Genomic DNA, 19,420 nt, shown 5'->3' with positions numbered 1-19,420 from the left:
CATTACACTCCAGAAATACAAATGTGGCATGTAACAGAAATAGCCATTTATTGCATAACAAAATTATATTGTTACAATTTCAAAATAATATTTGAATGAATGATCATTCCTTGAAAAACCTAGGGTATTCAAGACACTGACATTTCTGTAGAAAACATACAAGTTGGACCAAGTTCATGTTTTTCCTCCTAACATGGCTCATTTAGCAAATGTATTTAGCCACATTGAATTTAGATGTAGTAATGACCTGTTGTGTTAAGAAGCAGCTAATAATCTGGATAAATGTTATGCATTGCATCGAGAATAATTTAGCCAAATGAAAATCTAATTGGACCTTTCTTCCTGTTGTTTCCATAAATTCCGGTTATGACTACGTAGAATACAGCTACGGATGAGATTTACCATTGAACTACCGCAAGAGTTAGGATTTACGTTTTGAAGCCAGATGATGAGTCTGAGTTGGATATCACCACATGCGCAACATCGCGAGACTTCCGGAAATGCTTGCGAACTAGACCAAGCAGACCAGGCCAGGGTTTGGGGTCCATGAGAGAAGTGAAAAATTATTCCTTCGTTTTCTCGAAATCTAAAGGCACAACTTATATTTGAGACAATGTCTTAAGTAGTTGAACATGTTATTACTCCAACCACGTGAAAGTGACACATTTTCATTTTAGTCAAAAATACTTTGATATTGAAGGAGTCCCTTTGATTTGATGGCATGCACATGCGCAGTTCGGCACGTGACGACCGTTAAAGCTGATGACGTGTTTCTGCAGAGCTTAGCTAGCCAACGTCACCATGACATCGCCTACAACTGTGATCAGGGATTTCTATTGGAGAAGCAGTTTCTGCCTTTTTATTTTCATTTGAATTACTTTTTTTTTTACCCCTTTTTCATGGTAGTCTTGTCCCATCGCTGCAACTCCCGTAGAGACTCGGGAGGCAAAGGTCGAGAGCCATACGTCCTCCGAAACACGACCCTGCCAAGCCGCACTGCTTCTTGACCCACTGCTTGCTTAACCCGGAAGCCAGCCGCACCAATGTGTCGGAGGAAACACCGTCCAGCTGGTGACCGAAGTCAGCTTGCAGGTGCCCGGCCTGCCACAAGGAGTCGCTAGAGCGTAATGGGACAAGGTCAACCCGGCTGGCCAAACCCCTAACCCGGACGACGCTAGGGCAATTGTGTGCCCTCATGTGTCTCCCAGTCGTGGCCGGCAGCAACACAGCATGGGATTTAACCTGGGTCTGTAGTAACACCTCAAGCACTGCTATGCAGTGCCTGAGACTGCTGCGCCACTCGGGAGGCCCCATATTGTACTGTATTTGATATCACTTAGATTTTCACAAAGTAACAATCAATATTTCACTGGCGATTGTTTATTTTGGATGAAATATCAGCGTACGGTTGCTTGTATGCATAGACACTGCTTCACAATGCTAGCTAGCTTGCAAAATCACCATCTAGGTAAACAAACAGTAGTGGTCAATGTGTTTAATCACATTTATCCTATCCTGTAATCACTCTTGCCACATAAATAAACTACAATGTATCTAATTAAAATGGCAGATATACAATATAATCAAGCAGATTTGTCCTGCTAAATGCCGTTGCAACCTAAATGTGGTCTTTTCAAATTAAAATCTTGTCCTTATTGTCCACCCGTTATCTGCACATTGCGGTCCTACCTCTAGATAGCCACTGTCAGGGAGGCTAGCTAGCTATCGCCATAGCAATGAAAATTGATCTTCAACTCCGACTCATCATCTGGCCTCAAAACGTAAATCCAAACTTTTGTGGTAGTTCAATGGTAAATCTCACCGTAGCTGTGCTTCATCTAGTCACACTCATTAACCTCTTAATTCCAAGTGTTGGTGTTCGTGATGCATTCTGGTCTTCCTGTCTGGACTGTGCTGCTATGACAACACCACCTGGAGTCTCTTCTTCACATGACCAGGAAACCGACCAAACACTTTACGTTGATGAGGAACACCTGGATAAGTTTTATACTTCAGTTAAACTACAGTAGAAATGACACATAGTGTACTGCTTCATTTCCTTATCCATTCAATTCACTTTTCTCATCTCCCTCTACTTATCTACCTACTATCAATCTTCCTGTGCACAACAATCTACGAGCAGCCCTGTTCTCTTGCACATTGCACTAAACAGTACTAGTGATGGAGGAAAAAAAATCAATAGTTACATATCGCAATATAGTTTATTATATGGTTACATGAACTTCTTTTTTTTGCTAGGTAGCGTTAGCTAGCTCTAGTTGGCTGTACCTGTGCCAAAACTCTGGTGTTTTTTATCCTATAGCATGTTTTCCATCGCCACTTTTATATTTCCCTGACTGATCAAAACTCATTTTCTCATGGCCCGCTCTTGTCCCTCTGGTGAGCGATATGTCTGGAACATCAAATCGGGAAATAAAAACGCAGTATCGAATCGCAATACATATCGTATCGGCACCTAAGTATGGTGATAATATGATTGAGGTGCCTCAGTATGGTGGTAATATGGTATCGTGAGGTCCCGCAGTATGGTGATAATATGGTATTGTGAGGTCCCGCAGTATGGTGGTAATATGGTATCGTGAGGTCCCGCAGTATGGTGATAATATGGTATCGTGAGGTCCCGCAGTATGGTGGTAATATGGTATCGTGAGGTCCCGCAGTATGGTGGTAATATGGTATCGTGAGGTCCCGCAGTATGGTGATAACATGGTATCGTGAGGTCCCGCAGTATGGTGGTAATATGGTATCGTGAGGTCCCGCAGTATGGTGGTAATATGGTATCGTGAGGTCCCGCAGTATGGTGATAATATGGTATCGTGAGGTCCCGCAGTATGGTGGTAATATGGTATCTTGAGGTCCCTCAGTATGGTGGTAATATGGTATCGTGAGGTCCCGCAGTATGGTGATAATATGGTATCGTGAGGTCCCGCAGTATGGTGGTAATATGGTATCGTGAGGTCCCGCAGTATGGTGATAATATGGTATCGTGAGGTCCCGCAGTATGGTGATAATATGGTATCGTGAGGTCCCGCAGTATGGTGGTAATATGGTATCGTGAGGTCCCGCAGTATGGTGGTAATATGGTATCGTGAGGTCCCGCAGTATGGTGATAATATGGTATCGTGAGGTCCCGCAGTATGGTGATAATATGGTATCGTGAGGTCCCGCAGTATGGTGGTAATATGGTATTGTGAGGTCCCGCAGTATGGTGGTAATATGGTATCGTGAGGTCCCTCAGTATGGTGGTAATATGGTATCGTGAGGTCCCGCAGTATGGTGGTAATATGGTATCGTGAGGTCCCGCAGTATGGTGGTAATATGGTATCGTGAGGTCCCTCAGTATGGTGATAATATGGTATTGTGAGGTCCCTAGCAATTCCCAGGCCTATGCAGTACCCTCTCCACTTTCCTCCTAATAACTCCATGTAGTCATTTTCCCTTTATACAGTATTTACCTAAGAGCAGTGGTTCGGTCCCACTCTCTCCTTCCACGGAGGAGGATGGCGGGCGCTGGTGTCTCCTCGTTGCCATGGTGCTCTCGGAGAAGCCGGAGCAGGTGATACCCACGCCAAAGCCTGTCACTCCAATCAGAGCACAGTCACCTAGGAGACCAGAGGTGACGCATTACGACATGCCCGTCTAACGCTGACACAGGTATTGTCCCAAATGGCACCCTATTCTCTGGCTGCATTCCAAACACTTAAAAAGACACACCCTCGCCCCTCAGCGCTCAAATTAAGTGGACACTTCTGATGATGTATCATGACGTCTGACGAGTACACTTGCAGGGCAAGGGAGGAAGAATTGATTTTTAAATGGACCGCCCTTGGCTGGAAATTCGTTCATCCCGCGATGATTGGGTTTTCAGCCACCGGTAGCTTGTGGATGCTTTATATGCGCTACAGTCAATTATGATCGCATGTCTTATATTAACTATAGAATTATTAATATACGGCTACTGTATGATAGATAGCAAATTAATTAGCTAACTCACGTTAGCCTGCCTAGCTGGAACTTATGAAGGAAAATGTTTTCTACAATTTCCAAAAGCTAAACAAACAAAAACATAATTACTTTTACGAGACGTGTTTGTGCATTAGTAGCACAATTTCTAACTTACTTACATTCGTTTTTTACTTACACTTGTATGTTGACTCCATATTGACGTTGAGGTTTCGGCTGACTTTTCTTAGCGGATGTACAATCATCGCAAATTGAATTATGGGGTGTTTCAGGCCCCAACATAATTGTATACTCGCAAACTCCATTAAAAACAAGGGCTGAAGGGCTTACGTTGCAAACTTCCCTTTCTTGGCTAATCATTTGGACCGACGACAAATATGGCCGTGGGGATTCCCCCAAGGGCATAAGGCGAGGGTAAGTGGACAAGGGTGTCTTTTATGAGTTTGAAACACAGCCTCTGTCTAATGCACTACTTTGAACCGGGCCAATGGGGACGATGACACATTCTGGCTCTGCGTTTAACCTCCACTTTCCTCAGAGGCTGTGAGGCTGTAATAATAAATAATGATTTCCAACACCACGAGCCTACGAACACGCACTGAAAAAAAAACTGTCCTGCTTAGTCAAAACATAAATCTAAAACAATATTTACAATGTACATAATACTTATAGATCCCGCTGCACTGGACACCTGTCCTGTCATTTGTTGGCTAGACGCATGAGTACACAGTACTATAGCGGTCACCTGGCTGAGGTCCTTTCCCAGTCTTCATGTGGCAGGTGAAATCCATGGGAGTGAACAATCGCTTCATGGGTGTGTCTGACTAGAAAACAAAGAGCTGCTTTCAAGTCATATGTTAAAAGAAAAAGGATACTTTATTTGAGCAAACACACCTCGATAAATAGTGGTAATATGTAATATGTACAGTAATCCAAGTTAAAACAAGGATAATAATCTATTATGTTACCATAATTACCATCTCAGTGTACAAAAAGGTAGACAGCTTTTATTTATTTACTACAGACTAAGCCTTAATGTAACGAGTGCGCTGAGAGTCGGGAAGCAAGTTCAGGGAGTGAGTGTTTTAATAAATAAAAGAAACAACGCACCGACATGAAAACAGAGTCAATAACACCTGAGGAAAGAACCAAGGGGAGTGACAGATATAGGGAAGATAATCAAGGAGGTGATGGAGTTCAGGTGAGGGTCATGAGGCGCAGGTGCGCGAGACGATGGTGACAGGTGTGCGGGATAATCAACAGCCTGATGACCTAGAGGTCAGAGAAGGAGTATACGTGACACTTACTGCTATTAACCCACATAAACACGTTGAATAACATTTTCACTACATGAAACAAAAGATAGTCCCCCCAAAAAATCTGTCCTACTGAAAGATATTAAATCAAATTATTTTACATGTATTTAACCCCTTATTCTTGCCACTAAACTGTCTCCATATATACTTCCATTCATTTTTTAAACTGGTACCGGGGGACCTTCAAACAAGTCTTGTGAGGCCTGTGGGCATCCTAGAGTAAAACAACCGACATGTACGTGTTCGTGAGAGTCTCGTATTTGTGTGTAGCCCAAACTGTTCAGACGCTACAGACATAACTTGGCAGATCGGCTGTACCTCAGAGCAAAACGGAGAACACCATCGTGTTTGTGAGAGTCTCATCTCTCCATAGAGGGGCTATATGCTACATCATGGTCTGACAAACACTGCTCTAGCTCTGCCACCTTTCACCGCAGATGCAGAAGTGAGATATCGGCGGATGTGGTGGATTGAGACGCATCCAATGCAAAAACAGATAACTCTAACTTAAATTGACGGATTTTAATGGGGATTTTTTATTATGCTAATTAGATCTCCACAGGGGCGCAGACATCGACTCCAGGGGGCTTTTCCAATAACGAGTTGACCAAGGTAGAGCAATAAACCACGCAGCAAAGCAGACAGCTCTGTACCCTTTATATAATGATAAGGGCATCTGCTATGCAACAGACAGTAATACAATCTCTTCTACTACCACTCCCACAGACAACCCCACCACGCCACCACTGTGTGTGTGTGTGTCTCGTACCCGGAGTGTGTGTGTGGTGTTGGGACGAGACAGGGACTCCAACAGCAGAGTGGGCTCTCTGAGGGGTGGAAGGATGGAGATTGGTACAGTGGCATGTCCTCCTTGCAGAATCCTCCCCCTGAGCTGTGAGAGAGAGCGAGAGATATAAAGCCATTGAATTGAATTGAGAGACCAAAGTTCACTTGCCCTACACCAGAGCACACACCTGCTCTTTGCACTGGAGATACGCATGTTTGCAAGGTCAGCCAAGCCAACACATATTTGCTTTCCATGTCCATGCAAATACAAGAAGCGGAATCAATATGGTAATTTACGTTCGGTCAGAATGACAAGTAATTTAAAAGACATGTCATCATTACCCATTTATTATGGTATTCAGGCAAATGTAATTTACTATAACCTGCGTTAGAATTGACACATTGATATACTAACTTCCTGTATTGACATTTGAGTACATTGATGAAACAGTAGGTCACCTGGTACCTGCATGGGTGCAGCAGTACACACTGAGGGCTCCAGCTCTGATTGGTCAGCATGCAGGAGGGGGAGGAGCCTCTGGTTCTGTATTGAACTGAGGATTGGGGACGGCTGTCCTTCTGTCACTGTGGTCCTACAGTTCAAACCAGGACAATTACAGCCTTGTTATGATAGTTGGACGGCAGGTAACCTAGCGCTTAGGAGCAATGGGGCCAGTAACCGAAAGGTTGCTGGTTCAAATCCCAGAGTCATGGGTGAAAAATCTCTCGGTATGGCTTTGAGCAAGTCACTTAACCCTAGCTGCTCTGGATAAGAGTGTCTGCTAAATGATGTAAAATGTAATAGTCATTATGGCTAACACGTCTCTAGAACAAAACTGCAATTTCATTATTTGACCTAAAAATGTAAATATTACCATAACCAAGTCCTAATCATTTAATGTAGTTACCAATTATGATTGTGTTGCAATTACTAGCTTATTAATATATACAGTAGATATCTCACAGTCTGGTTCCTCTGATGACCTGGTGTCTGGGGACAGTGTGTCTGGGGCTGAGGCAGCTCCTGGCCCTGCCCCTGGAGCTGGTACTTCTGGAGGTGGAGCTGGGTCTGGAGCAGATATGGAGCCTGGGCAGGGGCAGGCCTCTCTGGGCTGGGCCTGTGGCTCTGTGGGAGGGCGTACTACATGCTCTCCTGGATGGAGACACAGTGGCTGCTGGAGCTCTGCTGGGTCTGTCCTCCAGATCACAACTACAGAGAAGTCCAAAAAGTAGTGATACTAATGACATTACTTAAAGTCATACCAGTGTGCCAATTTCTTTTCTAATCTATTTTAGATGTTGGAGTTCTTATTTGTACTGATCTCAAAGCCTAACTGAAAGGTTGCATCCCAAATGGCACCCTGTCCAGCCCCAAAGACAAACAGGGATGGTTTTGTTTGTTCAGGATCAGGCCCGAGCTTTTAGCTGGGGATTCAGACAGACTTACTGAGACTTCTCTGCAAATCCGTGTTGTCTTTGTTGAAGAGGCTTAGCTTGGATTGTCATAACACCGTTTAAATTAATCTTGAAGGTACTTGATACCTGAGAGGCCTAGAAAAAAATAAAGTAAATAAATATAGCTCAAGGCTTGTTTTAAGGGGGCCTTGGCTCCTCTGTTGAGGCCATTGTTATAAGTGTATTTGAGATAAATGTTAATTCATGTGAATGGTGTTGTTGCCAGAAGTGCAGGAGCTCCTCTAGAGAGCCAATGGCAGCAGCTGACACTGTGTTTTGGTGGCTGGCAGACTTCTCACCTGTGAACTGGGGCAACAGTTGGACCACAGCAGCATGCTACGTGTGTTGGAGCCCCTGGAGAGAGGGACACGCTGACATTTACTGTTGATGTGAGGAGAGGGATCACCCAAGACTCCACCAAGAGCCTCCAACACTCCTCTGTGACCTGCTCCACCTCCGGTAAAAACAAAATACGTTGATTCATAACTAGGACCCAGAGTTTATCCTGGCCAGGCCAGGTGATCAGGTCAAAGTCCTAGCCCAATTCATAACACAGCATAACAAAAAGCATCAGTTATAACAGAGTTGGTGTGCAGTACCATGGTTGCTGTGTATAATAGGCATATCATCATTGGTATTCATGTAGTTCTATGGCAGCTCTGTAATACAGTGGTTTGTAGATAGACAGACCAGTGATTTGTCTCTGCCAGTGTTTGTGGAGGAGCTCCCCCAGAGAGTTCACCACCTCCCTCCACATGTCATCAAAGGCCTCGTCAGCCACGGCATCCCTGATACAGGTGTGGGGAGACACAGGGGGTACTCCGGACCTCCCTGCTGCCCCCACAGATCCCCAGACTCCTCTCTGACCTACCCACTCATCCTCCCTGGGGAGAGAACACTGACGTCAAGACACTGGAGCAATATGGCCCTCGTTCCACCCACAGGCTTGCACACATACACACGCATACAGACAAACACATATACACACGCACACACAGATACGCACACGCTCTCTCTCTCTCCCACAACTCCCACAGGCTGTTACATGCTTGCACATACTCTCAAAATATTAAATGCCATGCTGAGAAAGTAAAGTTCAAATGCCTTACGTGTCTTTGGCATCATAGGCAAGAAATTCCTCCATCCTTCCCTCTGCCTCGTAGATCTCTTCTTGTAGAAGGGAGGAGTGATCACGGAGAGAGTGGGAGAGAGGGGTTGCCCCCTGCAATGTGCAGGGAGTTGGGGAAAGACTGTGACCTTCAACACATAACCTGTAGTCAGGAAAGCAGATTATTTTGAGTACAGTGCCTTGCAAAAGTATTCATCCTGTTTGCGTTTTTCCTATTTTGTTGCATTACAACCTGTAATTTAAATAGATTTTTATTTGGATTTAATGTAATGGACATACACAAAATAGTCCAAATTGGTGAAGTGAAAAAAATTACTTGTTTCAAAAAATAAAAGATAGAAAAAATGGAAAAGTGGTGCGTGCATATGTATTCACCCCCTTTGCTATGAAGCCCCTAAATAGATCTGGTGCAACCAATTACCTTCAGAAGTCACATAATTAGTTAAATAAAGTCCACCTGTGTGCAATCTAAGTGTCACATGATCTGTCACATGATCTTAGTATATATCCACACACCTGTTCTGAAAGGCCCCAGAGTCTGCAACACCACTAAGCAAGGGGTACCACCAAGCAAGTGGCACCATGAAGACCAAGGAGCCCTCCAAACAGGTCAGGGACAAAGTTGTGGAGAAGTACAGATCAGGGTTGGGTTATAAAAAAATATCAGAAACTTTGAACATCCCACGGAGCACCATTAAATCCATTATTTAAAAATGGAAAGAATATGTCACCACAACAAACCTGCCAAGAGAGGGCCGCCCACCAAAACTCACAGACCAGGCATGGAGGACATTAATCAGTGGCAACAAAGAGACCAAAGATAACCCTGAAGGACCTGCAAAGCTCCACACCGGAGATTGGAGTATCTGTCCATAGGACCACTTTAAGCCGTACACTCCATAGAGCTGGGCTTTACAGAAGAGTGGCCAGAAAAAAGCAATTGCTTAAAGAAAAAAATAAGCAAACACGTTTGGTGTTCGCCAAAAGGCATGTGGGAGACTCCCCAAACATATGGAAGAAGGTACTCTGGTCAGATGAGACAAATGTAGCTTTTTGGCCATCAAGGAAAACGCTATGTCTGGTGTAAACCCAACACCTCTCATCACCCCGAGAACACCATCCCCACAGTGAAGCATGGTGGTGGCAGCATCATGCTGTGGGGATGTTTTTCATCGGCAGGGACTGGGAAACTGGTCAGAATTGAAGGAATGATGGATGGCGCTAAATACAGGGAAATTCATGAGGGAAACCTGTTTCAGTCTTCCAGAGATTTGAGACTGGGACAGAGGTTCACCTTCCAGCAGGACAATGACCCTAAGTATAATGCTAAAGCAACACTCAAGTGGTTTAAGGGGAAACAAATGTCTTGGAATGGCCTAGTCAAAGCCCAGACCTCAATCCAATTGAGAATCTGTGGTATGACTTAAAGATTGCTGTACACCAGCGGAACCCATCCAACTTGAAGGAGCTGGAGCAGTTTTGTCTTGAAGAATGGGCAAAAATCACAGTGGCTAGATGTGCCAAGCTTATAGAGACATACCCCAAGAGACTTGCAGCTGTAATTGCTGCAAAAGGTGGCTCTACAAAGTATTGACTTTGGGGGGTGAATAGTTATGCACGCTCAAGTTCTTTTTTCTTGTTTGTTTCACAATCAAAAAATATTTTGCATCTTCAAAGTGGTAGACATGTTGTGTAAATCAAATGATACAAACCCCCCCAAAAATACATTTTAATTCCAGGTTGCAAGGCAACAAAATAGGAAAAATGCCAAGGGGGGGTGAATACTTTCACAAGCCACTGCATACCTATTTCAGACAGAATTCATGCTATGTTGTCTGTAAAAAAATATGTCACTGTTTATATACCAAAGGTATTTTTCATTGTAATGACCCCAGCGGAGCCTTCAGAGGGTTACGAAACAATGTGAAGTGCAATACCTCTTCACAGAACATAGGGCCATTTACATTGATGTCAAAATATTTACCCCTGATACTAACCTAGGTCGAGCGTCCTACTGAAAGCTAAATAGCTCCTTGTTAAATAATGATATAGTTAAGTTTGAGGTTAAACATCTGCTCTCACACTTTTGGGAAAGAGATTGTGAAGAAACATTTTATTGCAAGAACTGGGAGCTCCTTAAATTTGAACTGGCAAATACCTTAGAAAATCTGGTAGTAAAAGACCAGAAGAGCTGATAACTTCCCTTTCTCAGAGGTCCCCAGCCAGCCTCTCAGGGGAGTAGAACATGGAACTGATTGAGTTACAAAATAATCTGGGTAATAAATACACACACATATCTATATATATGATTAAATAAACTGGATAATATATATGATTAAATAAACTGGATAATATATATATAGATTAAATAAACTAGATAATATATATAGATTAAAAGCAGAAGGAGCCTTTATTAGATCTAGGAAAAAATGGCTTGATGAGGGAGAACAGAGTTCATCCTATTTCACTCTACAAATATCACTATCCATAATTTAAACATTGATGGTGTTATTACAGATGACCAAACATGACTTGCTAACTACTGCAGCAATTTTTACAGGAAATTATATAGCTCTATGTACTGTTAGGAATCCACAGATATGTTTTTTGACGCACTGAATAATGTTCACTATCAGTGATAAAGAATCTAAACAGTGTGATGAACCCATCATAGTTGAAGAGATTATGGAGTCTATCAAACATTTAAAGAACAATGAATCCCCAGGTATTGATGGAATTACGAATTTCTGAACAAGTAGCTTCCTTCCTACTTGAAGTCTTTTTAAGAGAGTATTAAAAACAATGTCAGGGGTTAATAACACTGATACCAAAGCTGCTCATCGATAACTGGCATCCAATTTGTCTTCTTAATAATGATTATAAGATATTACCCTTACTACTTGCAAAAAGAATTAAAGAAGTCCTGGATGCAATCATTGATGAAACACAGTCTGGCTTTATCAGGAACAGACATATTTATGACAATATCAGACTAGTATTAGACATGCTTGACTACTCAGACCTAATAACCGAGGATAGCTTCATATTATTTTTAGATTTTTATAACGCATTTGACACAGTGGAGCATCAGTTCCTCTTCAACTCCCTTGAGAAATTTGGCTTTGGGGATTTTTTCTGTAAGGCTATTAAGACTCTCTATACGAATGGTAACAGCTCTATCAAATTGAAACATGGCACCTCACCTAGATTTGAGTTAAAGACAGGAATTAGGCAAGGTTGTCCCATCTCACCGTATCGGTTTTTATTAATCATCCAACTGTTTACAAATTCTTTAAATAATAATCCTGTACAAGGTATTTCCATAGCTTGTAAATAAATTATTATAAGCCAGCTGGCTGACGATACTACACTTTTTCTGAAAGACGCTAGTCAGATTCCCATATCGATCAATGTGATAGACCAGATGCTTTGGAAAATGATTCTATGTCTTAACATTAATAAATGTGAACTCATGACTGTCAAATATTGTGTGACACCCTCATATTATGGTATGCCAGTGAAAGAAGCACTTACATATTTAGGCATAACCATTAATAAGGATCAGAAGTCTAGAGGCTTACTAAATGTTAACCTTCTTATTTAAAAACCCAGAAGAAGCTAAATCAATGGCTACAGAGGGATGTATCTTTAAAAGGAAGAGTCCTAATAACCAAGGCTGAAGGTATCTTTATATCTTGGTGGTAAAATAAGCAAAGACATAGACCAGATGCTTTTCTACTTTCTGTGGAGAAACCGTACTGTTGTAATGAACACTTATGAGTATGGCAGGCTGAATTATCTGGACTTTACTAAATAATACTTTTAAAATCAATTGGATAAATTCATTCCTAAGTAGACCCCCTTCTATGTGGAAATGTATTCCTCATCATGTCTTCTCTACTTTTTCACGTTGGTTTGCAATTATATTGACACATTTCCAGTGAAACACTGCTTTTCATACTGTACCTCCTAACTCAAATGTCCTTTGTATATTCTTTATATATACAGTTGAAGTCGGAAGTTTACATACACCTTAGCCAAATACATTTAAACTCAGTTTTTCACAATTCCTGACATTTAATCCTAGTAAGAATTTCCCTGTCTTAGGTCAGTTAGGGTCACCACTTTATTTTAAGAATGTGAAATGACAGAATAATAGTAGAGAGAATGATTTATTTCAGCTTTTATTTCTTTAATCACATTCCCAGTGGGTCAGATGTTTACATACACTCAATTAGTATTTGATAGCATTGCCTTTAAATTGTTTAATTTGGGTCAAACATTTCAGGTAGCCTTCCACAAGCTTCCCACAATAAATTAGGTGAATTTTGGCCCATTCCTCCTGACAGAGCTGGTGTAATTGAGTCAGGTTTGTAGGCCTCCTTGCTCGCACACGCCTTTTCAGTTCTGCCCACAAATTTTCTATATGATTGAGGTCAGGGCTTTGTAATGGCCACTCCAATACCTTGACTTTGTTGTCCTCAAGCCATTTTGCCACAACTTTGGAAGCATGTTTGGGATCATTGTTCATTTGGAAAACCCATTTGCGACCAAGCTTTAATAGGGATAGGTCATCCCGCTAGCGGGACACCAGCCGACAACATCCAGTGAAATTGGGGGACGCGCAATTCAAATAAATAATCGTAATATAAAACATTCATGAACATACAAGTATCTTATATAATTTAAAAGCTTACATTATTGTTAATCTAACTGCATTGTCCGATTTACAGTAGACTTTACAGCAAAAGCATACCATGCGATTGTCTGAGGACGGCGCCCCACATCAACATATTTTTTAATCAGCACAGGCTTCATAAAATTACAAATAGCGATTAAATAAATCACTTACTTTTGAAGATCTTCCTCTGTTTGCAATCCCAAGGGTCCCAGCTACAACATGAATGGTCGTTTTGTTAGATAAAATCCTTCTTTATATCCCAAAAAGTCAGTTTAGTTGGCGCCATTGATTTCAGTAATCCACTCGTTCAACAGGCAGACAAAGGAATCCAAAAAGCTACCGCTAAAATTCATCCAAACAAGTCAAACGACGTTTCTATTTAATCCTCAGATTCTCTAAAATGTAAATAAACTATAATATTTCATACAGAAAGTAGCATGTTCAATAGCAAAACAAAATTAGTAAGCACGCGCCCTCTCCTTCGCGCGCCGAAAGACTGATATTGTTCAGGTGCTCTCTTCACCAAATCTCTAAATTCTTGCTCGTTTTTCAAAAAACAAGCCTGAAACCTTGATTAAAGACTGTTGACATCTAGTGGAAGCCATAGGAATTGTAATCTGGGAGACGGAATTACATAGGGCCCATAGCTTTCCATTGTAAGTGCCTGGGACCTCAAACCAAGAGTCTTGGTTATTCTTCAGATTTTAATTTGCCATATCAATTCTGTTATAGTCTAAGATATTATTTTAACAGTTTTAGGAACTTCAAAGTGTTTTCTATCCAATGCTACCAATTATATGTATTTTCTGGCTTCTGGGCCTGAGTAACAGGCAGTTTACTTTGGGCATGTCAGTCAGGTGGAAATTCAGGAAACTAAACCCTATCCCTAAGAAGTTCTTCCTGACTGATGTCTTGAGATGTTGCTTCAATATATCCACATAATTTTCCTTCCTCGTGATGCCATCTATTTTGTGAAGTGCACCAGTCCCTCCTGCAGCAGACCAGAGGACATTTCTCCAGAAAGTACGATCTTTGTCCCCATGTGCAGTTGCAAACTGTAGTCTGGCTTTTTTATGGCGGTTTTGGAGCAGTGGCTTCTTCCTTGCTGAGCGGTCTTTCAGGTTATGTTGATATAGGACTCATTTTACTGTGGATATAGATACTTTTGTACCTGTTTCCTCCAGCATCTTCACAAGGTCCTTTGCTGTTGTTCTGGGATTGATTTGCACTTTTCGCACCAAAATACGTTCATCTCTAGGAGACAGAACGCGTCTCCTTCCTGAGCGGTATGACGGCTGCGTGGTCCCATGGTGTTAATGCTTGCGTACTATTTTTTGTACAGATGAACGTGGTACCTTCAGGTTTGGAAATTGCTCCCAAGGATGAACCAGACTTTTTGAGGTCTACAATTGTTTTCTGAGGTCGTGGCTGATTTCTTTTGATTTTCCCATGATGTCAAGCAAAGAGGCATTGCGATTGAAGGTAGGCCTTGAAATACATCCACAGGTACACCTCAAATTTACTCAGATTATGTCAATTAGCCTATCAGAAGCTTCTAAAGCCATGACATCATTTTCTGGAATTTTCCAAGCTGTTTAAAGGCACAGCCAACTTAGTATATGTAAACTTCTGACCCACTGGAATTGTGATACAGTGAATTATAAGTGAAATAATCTGTCGGTCAACAATTGTTGGAAAAATTACTTGTGTCATGCACAAAGTAGATGTCCTAACCGACTTGCCAAACTATAGTTTGTTAACATGAAATTTGTGGAGTGGTTGAAAAACAAGTTTTAATATACTCCAACCTAAGTGTATGTAAACTTCCGACTTCAACTACTGTACCTGTGTTCCCCATGTACTTTTTGTATTGATTTGTTGTTAATAATTTTTTTGTAAATATGCACCAAAAAATGTGCTAAAACAATGAATAAAATAAAAAGCCGGGACAAGTTTTCAGAGGCATCGAATGAATTTTTGTAAGAAAATACCACAACCATGACTGTGTCCCGATGCGGGTTTTCATGTACCACATTTTTTACCCCCTGCCCCTTTCAGATATAAAAAACAGAAGGCACTGTATAAGGCAGACAGTATGGTAAAGAAATGTGGGTTTTGATATAAAAGGGATTTTAGTTAGCTATGGTCTGAAAAAACATCAAGGTTGGTTAAATCTTTCAGAGTTCATCTTGACGTGTACTTGGATTCAGTCTTTTGGCATTTCTCCTTACTAGATCATTTCTAGATCATTGTTTTGGATCACCTTTGAAAGCATACTGTGCTACCACTTGCATTGTATTCATACCATACTACAGTATGTGTATTTATGCAGCCAGACAGTCATTCTCCCACTAGTCTGGCTCCCTCACTGAGTCCTGAACAAACAAGGCTGTAATAGGTGTGTTTAAGTAGGTGTGTTTGTTAAGGTAAGTCCTCGTAGGGAATTGATTAGTAAACAACAACTGTGTTGCCTGGAGACAGACTGCCTGGATGTTATTCCCAGAACCATGGCAGATTGCTCATTATGCCATCTGTCCCTTAGCTGGCCCCTTGCCACAGAGCTCACCTCAACAACACACACCTGAACACACAACCATAATACCGCTCCTCCAAAATTCTCATGTCTGCTCTGTTGCCATGGGAAACCAACTGAAGTACCGTGAGATGTTAGCGTCATGTTGTTGTTGTTTTTGTGTAGTATACACAAGGAGCCAGGCCTTACTCTCCAGAGTCCTCCCTCTTGTCCACACACGGGGGCAGCACTGCACTCCCTCTCCCTCCACTGGCCACCACTCTCCTGTGAACGTACTGAAACCCTTCCTGATTGGGCGACTCCAGCTGATTACCCAGAATTCTGTGAAGGAAAGACAGAAACAATATAAGAAAGTATTGGAAAGAGACACAGAGGGAGAGCCAATTCAATTAAACACTTTCACATGAAGGACTTTGTTTGCATCCCAACTGGCACCCTATTCCCTATGTAGTGCACTACACTTGACAAGGGCCCATAGGGTAAAGAAGTGTAGTATAGGTAGGCATTTGGGACATGGCCATGCTGTTGGTGTACCTGAGGTGTGGGGAGTGTCCGTTCCACTCCTGACACTCCTCCTGCAGTCCCAGGGAGCTGCTGTTCACCCTCCCTTCATACAGCAGCTCGTCCACATCACTGAATAGCTGACGCACACGCTGGGTGTTCACTCTGTCAAACTCCTGAACACACCACAGGAGGCACACACTCACAAGACCTTATTTACTGCAAAGGGCTCTCTGTGTGTGTGTGTGTGTGTGTGTGTGTGTGTGTGTGTGTGTGTGTGTGTGTGTGTGTGTGTGTGTGTGTGTGTGTGTGTGTGTGTGTGTGTGTGTGTGTGTGTGTGTGTGCTCGTACATCGTATCTCCATGAGTAGAGGGAGCTCTGTCCAGTAGAGAGGCCTGTAGCACAGCTCTGAGTCTCAGACCAGCAGGTGAGGCATCTCTCAGGGGTTACTCCTCCACAGGAAGACTGGTACGAAGACAACTCACTGGAGGAATACATTAGCATCAGAGAAGACCTCACCCACACTGGTTGCATCCCAAATGGCACTCTATTCCCTATAGCACAACTTTTGACCAAGGGCTCTGGTCAAAAGTAGTGGCCAAAGGTAGTGCACTATAGAGGGAATAGGGTGCCATTAGAGAAGCAAACCTGGTTTTCCATTAAGAAACAAGTCAATATATAAAATATTACTTCTTGCTATCTGTTAAAACTACTGTTAAAACATTTACTACCCATTTCTATCATTGGAAAATTACAATGTATCACATGATTGATTTGAAGCACAGTACCTTAGCTGACTTGCAATGGCTCCTCCTTGACTGCCTCGGGTGAAGAGGGAAGGGTTTGAGAAAATGCTCCTCTCGCTGACCAGCTTTTTCCTGGAACAAATGCAAAGAAAAGCTGGCAATGTTTAAACGTTTTTGCTTCGTGGGGAAGAATAGTAGGTAGGTAGATGGAAGGCAGATGAGGAAGTTCCATACCTATGTGATTATCTTGCATACATTATTGTGGAAGGACCCCCAGAGGGCAGGCTGGGCTCACGGATAGTAGCCCAACAAGGCATGTGAGACAAGGTAACCAGAGTCAATTAAGCACAGCTGACGGTACTAATGAGATATTCTCTTTCCCCTACAAGAGAGAGGATGGAAACAGCAAGAAGAGGGGAAGATAAACTATCTCTGGAGAATGGCTACAGAGTAGAGAGGTGCTATCCAAGAAGATCCATTAAGACGGTGACGAATATGTGATTGTTGTTATAGTTTGAAGATAATCGTAATGTGATCCTGGGTCATCTAAAGAAGATGTATGTTGTTCCTTTGGAGATTCTCATTGACTGTTTTGGAGTGTTTGTATTGTCAGAAATCCCTCAATAGAGAACTGTGTTGAATCAAGAAAACCTACTCTTGACTCGTTTATTCCACCTTTCCGCTTTAGAGTGACACCAAATGACTTGGTCCGCTCACATTGGTGGAGAATGCGGGCACTAGGTGGACGAGTGACACAAGGATAATGAGTAAATCAAGATTCTTCCAGTAGACACAGAGGAACCATTCAAGAACGATGGACAACACCCTACTACAACAGTTGACTACTACAACACCCTACTACTCTAGGTTTCTTCCTAGGTTTTGGCCTTTCTAGGGAGTTTTTCCTAGCCACCGTGCTTCTACACCTGCATTGCTTGCTGTTTGGGGTTTTAGGCTGGGTTTCTGTACAGCACTTTGTGATATCAGCTGATGTAAGAAGGGCTATATAAATAAATTTGATTTGATCACGGCACAGCAGACAACCATAGAACTCCTGCAACGACAGCTGAGTGGGCGAGAAGAACCTAGAGTGAAGCCTAGAGCGGCTGCTCACGCCATCTTACCTCGTCTCTCCAAGGAGGATGATATCGAGGCCTTCCTCATGACCTTCGAAAGGACGGCCACCTTGGAAGAGTGGCCGCCCACAGAATGGGCGAGCGCATTAGCCCCTCTTTTGACCGGGGTGGCCCAGGAAGCCTATTTTGACCTGGATTCCCGCGAAGCTGCGGACTATTGGTGACTAAAATCCGAGATCCTGTCCTGGTACCAGCTGACTGCCAGAGATAGAGCTGTAAAGTTCCATCAGTGGACCTATATGGCTGACCAACCCGTCCGTGCCCAGATCTTCGCTTTAATACGACTGATGAAACAGTGGATGGAACCCGGAAAGGGAGTAGGACATGTAATACAGACCCTCGTTGTGGACAAGATATTGAGGGAATTACCCAGTGACTTAAAAAGGGTTTTGGGTCAAACCAACCCGTTGTCAGCCGACAACATAGCCCAGGCGGTGGAAACATACCGATCTACAGGGGAGTTGTTAAAAGGGGACAAGAAGGAACGGAAGGATTCTGCAAATCCCGTGCCACGACTCGCCCCGGCACGTCCGCCACCGAAACCTCCGGAGGTGGGAGAAGTCATCCCCCACACAGCAGGGTCGGTGTTATAAATGTCAGTCTCCAGACCATTATGCCTCACAATGTCCTAGCAAGGACGAGTCCATGGTCACGGAGTCATCGCTGCCCATCCCCATGCATCCCGGTTCGAGAGGGCATGATCAACACTGTTGGTTAACAGAAATAGCCCCAGCCCCAGAGATTCCGGTTCGAGTAGAAGGACAAGATGTGGTAGCCATTCTCGACTCGGGAAGTATGGTTACGTTAGTAGAGGAGCGGATGGTGACCTCAGCAACACTGCTACCAGACAAAGTAGCCGTGTCCTGTATCCATGGAGACACCGACTATTACCCCACCGTGAATCTGTCTATTCTCACTCCGAAAGGAAGATGTACAGTCAGGGCAGGGAAAGTACCCCAGCTGAAGGTGCCATTATTGATCGGGAGAGACTGTCCTCTATATAAAGAGCTGCAGCAGATGACGTTAAGCATGGGAAGAAGGACAGGAAAGAAGAAAAAAACAAAATCCAAGCCCGAGGTAGTAGTCCTACAAGGAGACGTAGCCTTGTCCTTGTCCTCTGGAGCAGAGGAAGAAATAGAGACCCAACGTTTAC

At 42.9% G+C, this 19,420-nt stretch overlaps 1 protein-coding gene across 1 annotated transcript; it reads right to left on the bottom strand.

Annotated features, from left to right (window-relative positions):
- Nucleotides 1-31: 31 nt before the first annotated feature.
- Nucleotides 32-18,832, bottom strand: fam149a (family with sequence similarity 149 member A). The gene is made up of 15 exons (XM_082955515.1): nucleotides 18,714-18,832; nucleotides 17,174-17,263; nucleotides 16,737-16,869; nucleotides 16,419-16,561; nucleotides 16,074-16,205; nucleotides 8,651-8,812; nucleotides 8,232-8,425; nucleotides 7,841-7,995; nucleotides 7,534-7,637; nucleotides 7,051-7,296; nucleotides 6,553-6,679; nucleotides 6,070-6,192; nucleotides 4,730-4,808; nucleotides 3,477-3,623; nucleotides 32-1,994 (listed from the first exon to the last, which is right to left on the bottom strand). Exons 1-15 carry the CDS (start codon nucleotides 18,830-18,832, stop codon nucleotides 1,918-1,920), a joined length of 2,031 nt encoding a protein of 676 aa, XP_082811641.1. The 3' UTR covers nucleotides 32-1,917.
- Between the last annotated feature and the right edge of the window lie 588 nt (nucleotides 18,833-19,420).

This window comes from Salmo salar, chromosome 09 (assembly GCF_965601325.2).
Source record: "Salmo salar chromosome 09, fSalSal1, whole genome shotgun sequence".
NCBI classification, from domain to species: domain Eukaryota; kingdom Metazoa; phylum Chordata; class Actinopteri; order Salmoniformes; family Salmonidae; genus Salmo; species Salmo salar.
The sequence above is the reverse complement of the archived record's forward strand: the minus strand, read 5'-3'. Positions and strand labels throughout refer to the sequence as shown.

Bases quoted from the DNA above. Each gene is read 5' to 3' on its own strand.
- fam149a (XM_082955515.1), bottom strand. From the start codon at position 18,832: ATGACTTCTCCCACCTCCGGAGGTTTCGGTGGCGGACGTGCCGGGGCG. The intron at 4,809-6,069 runs GTACGAGACACA...TTTGTTTTCTAG, and splicing joins ACACCACACACACACTCCGG to TCAGACACACCCATGAAGCG. The intron at 1,995-3,476 runs GTAAATACTGTA...AAACTTATCCAG, and splicing joins GACCGAACCACTGCTCTTAG to GTGTTCCTCATCAACGTAAA.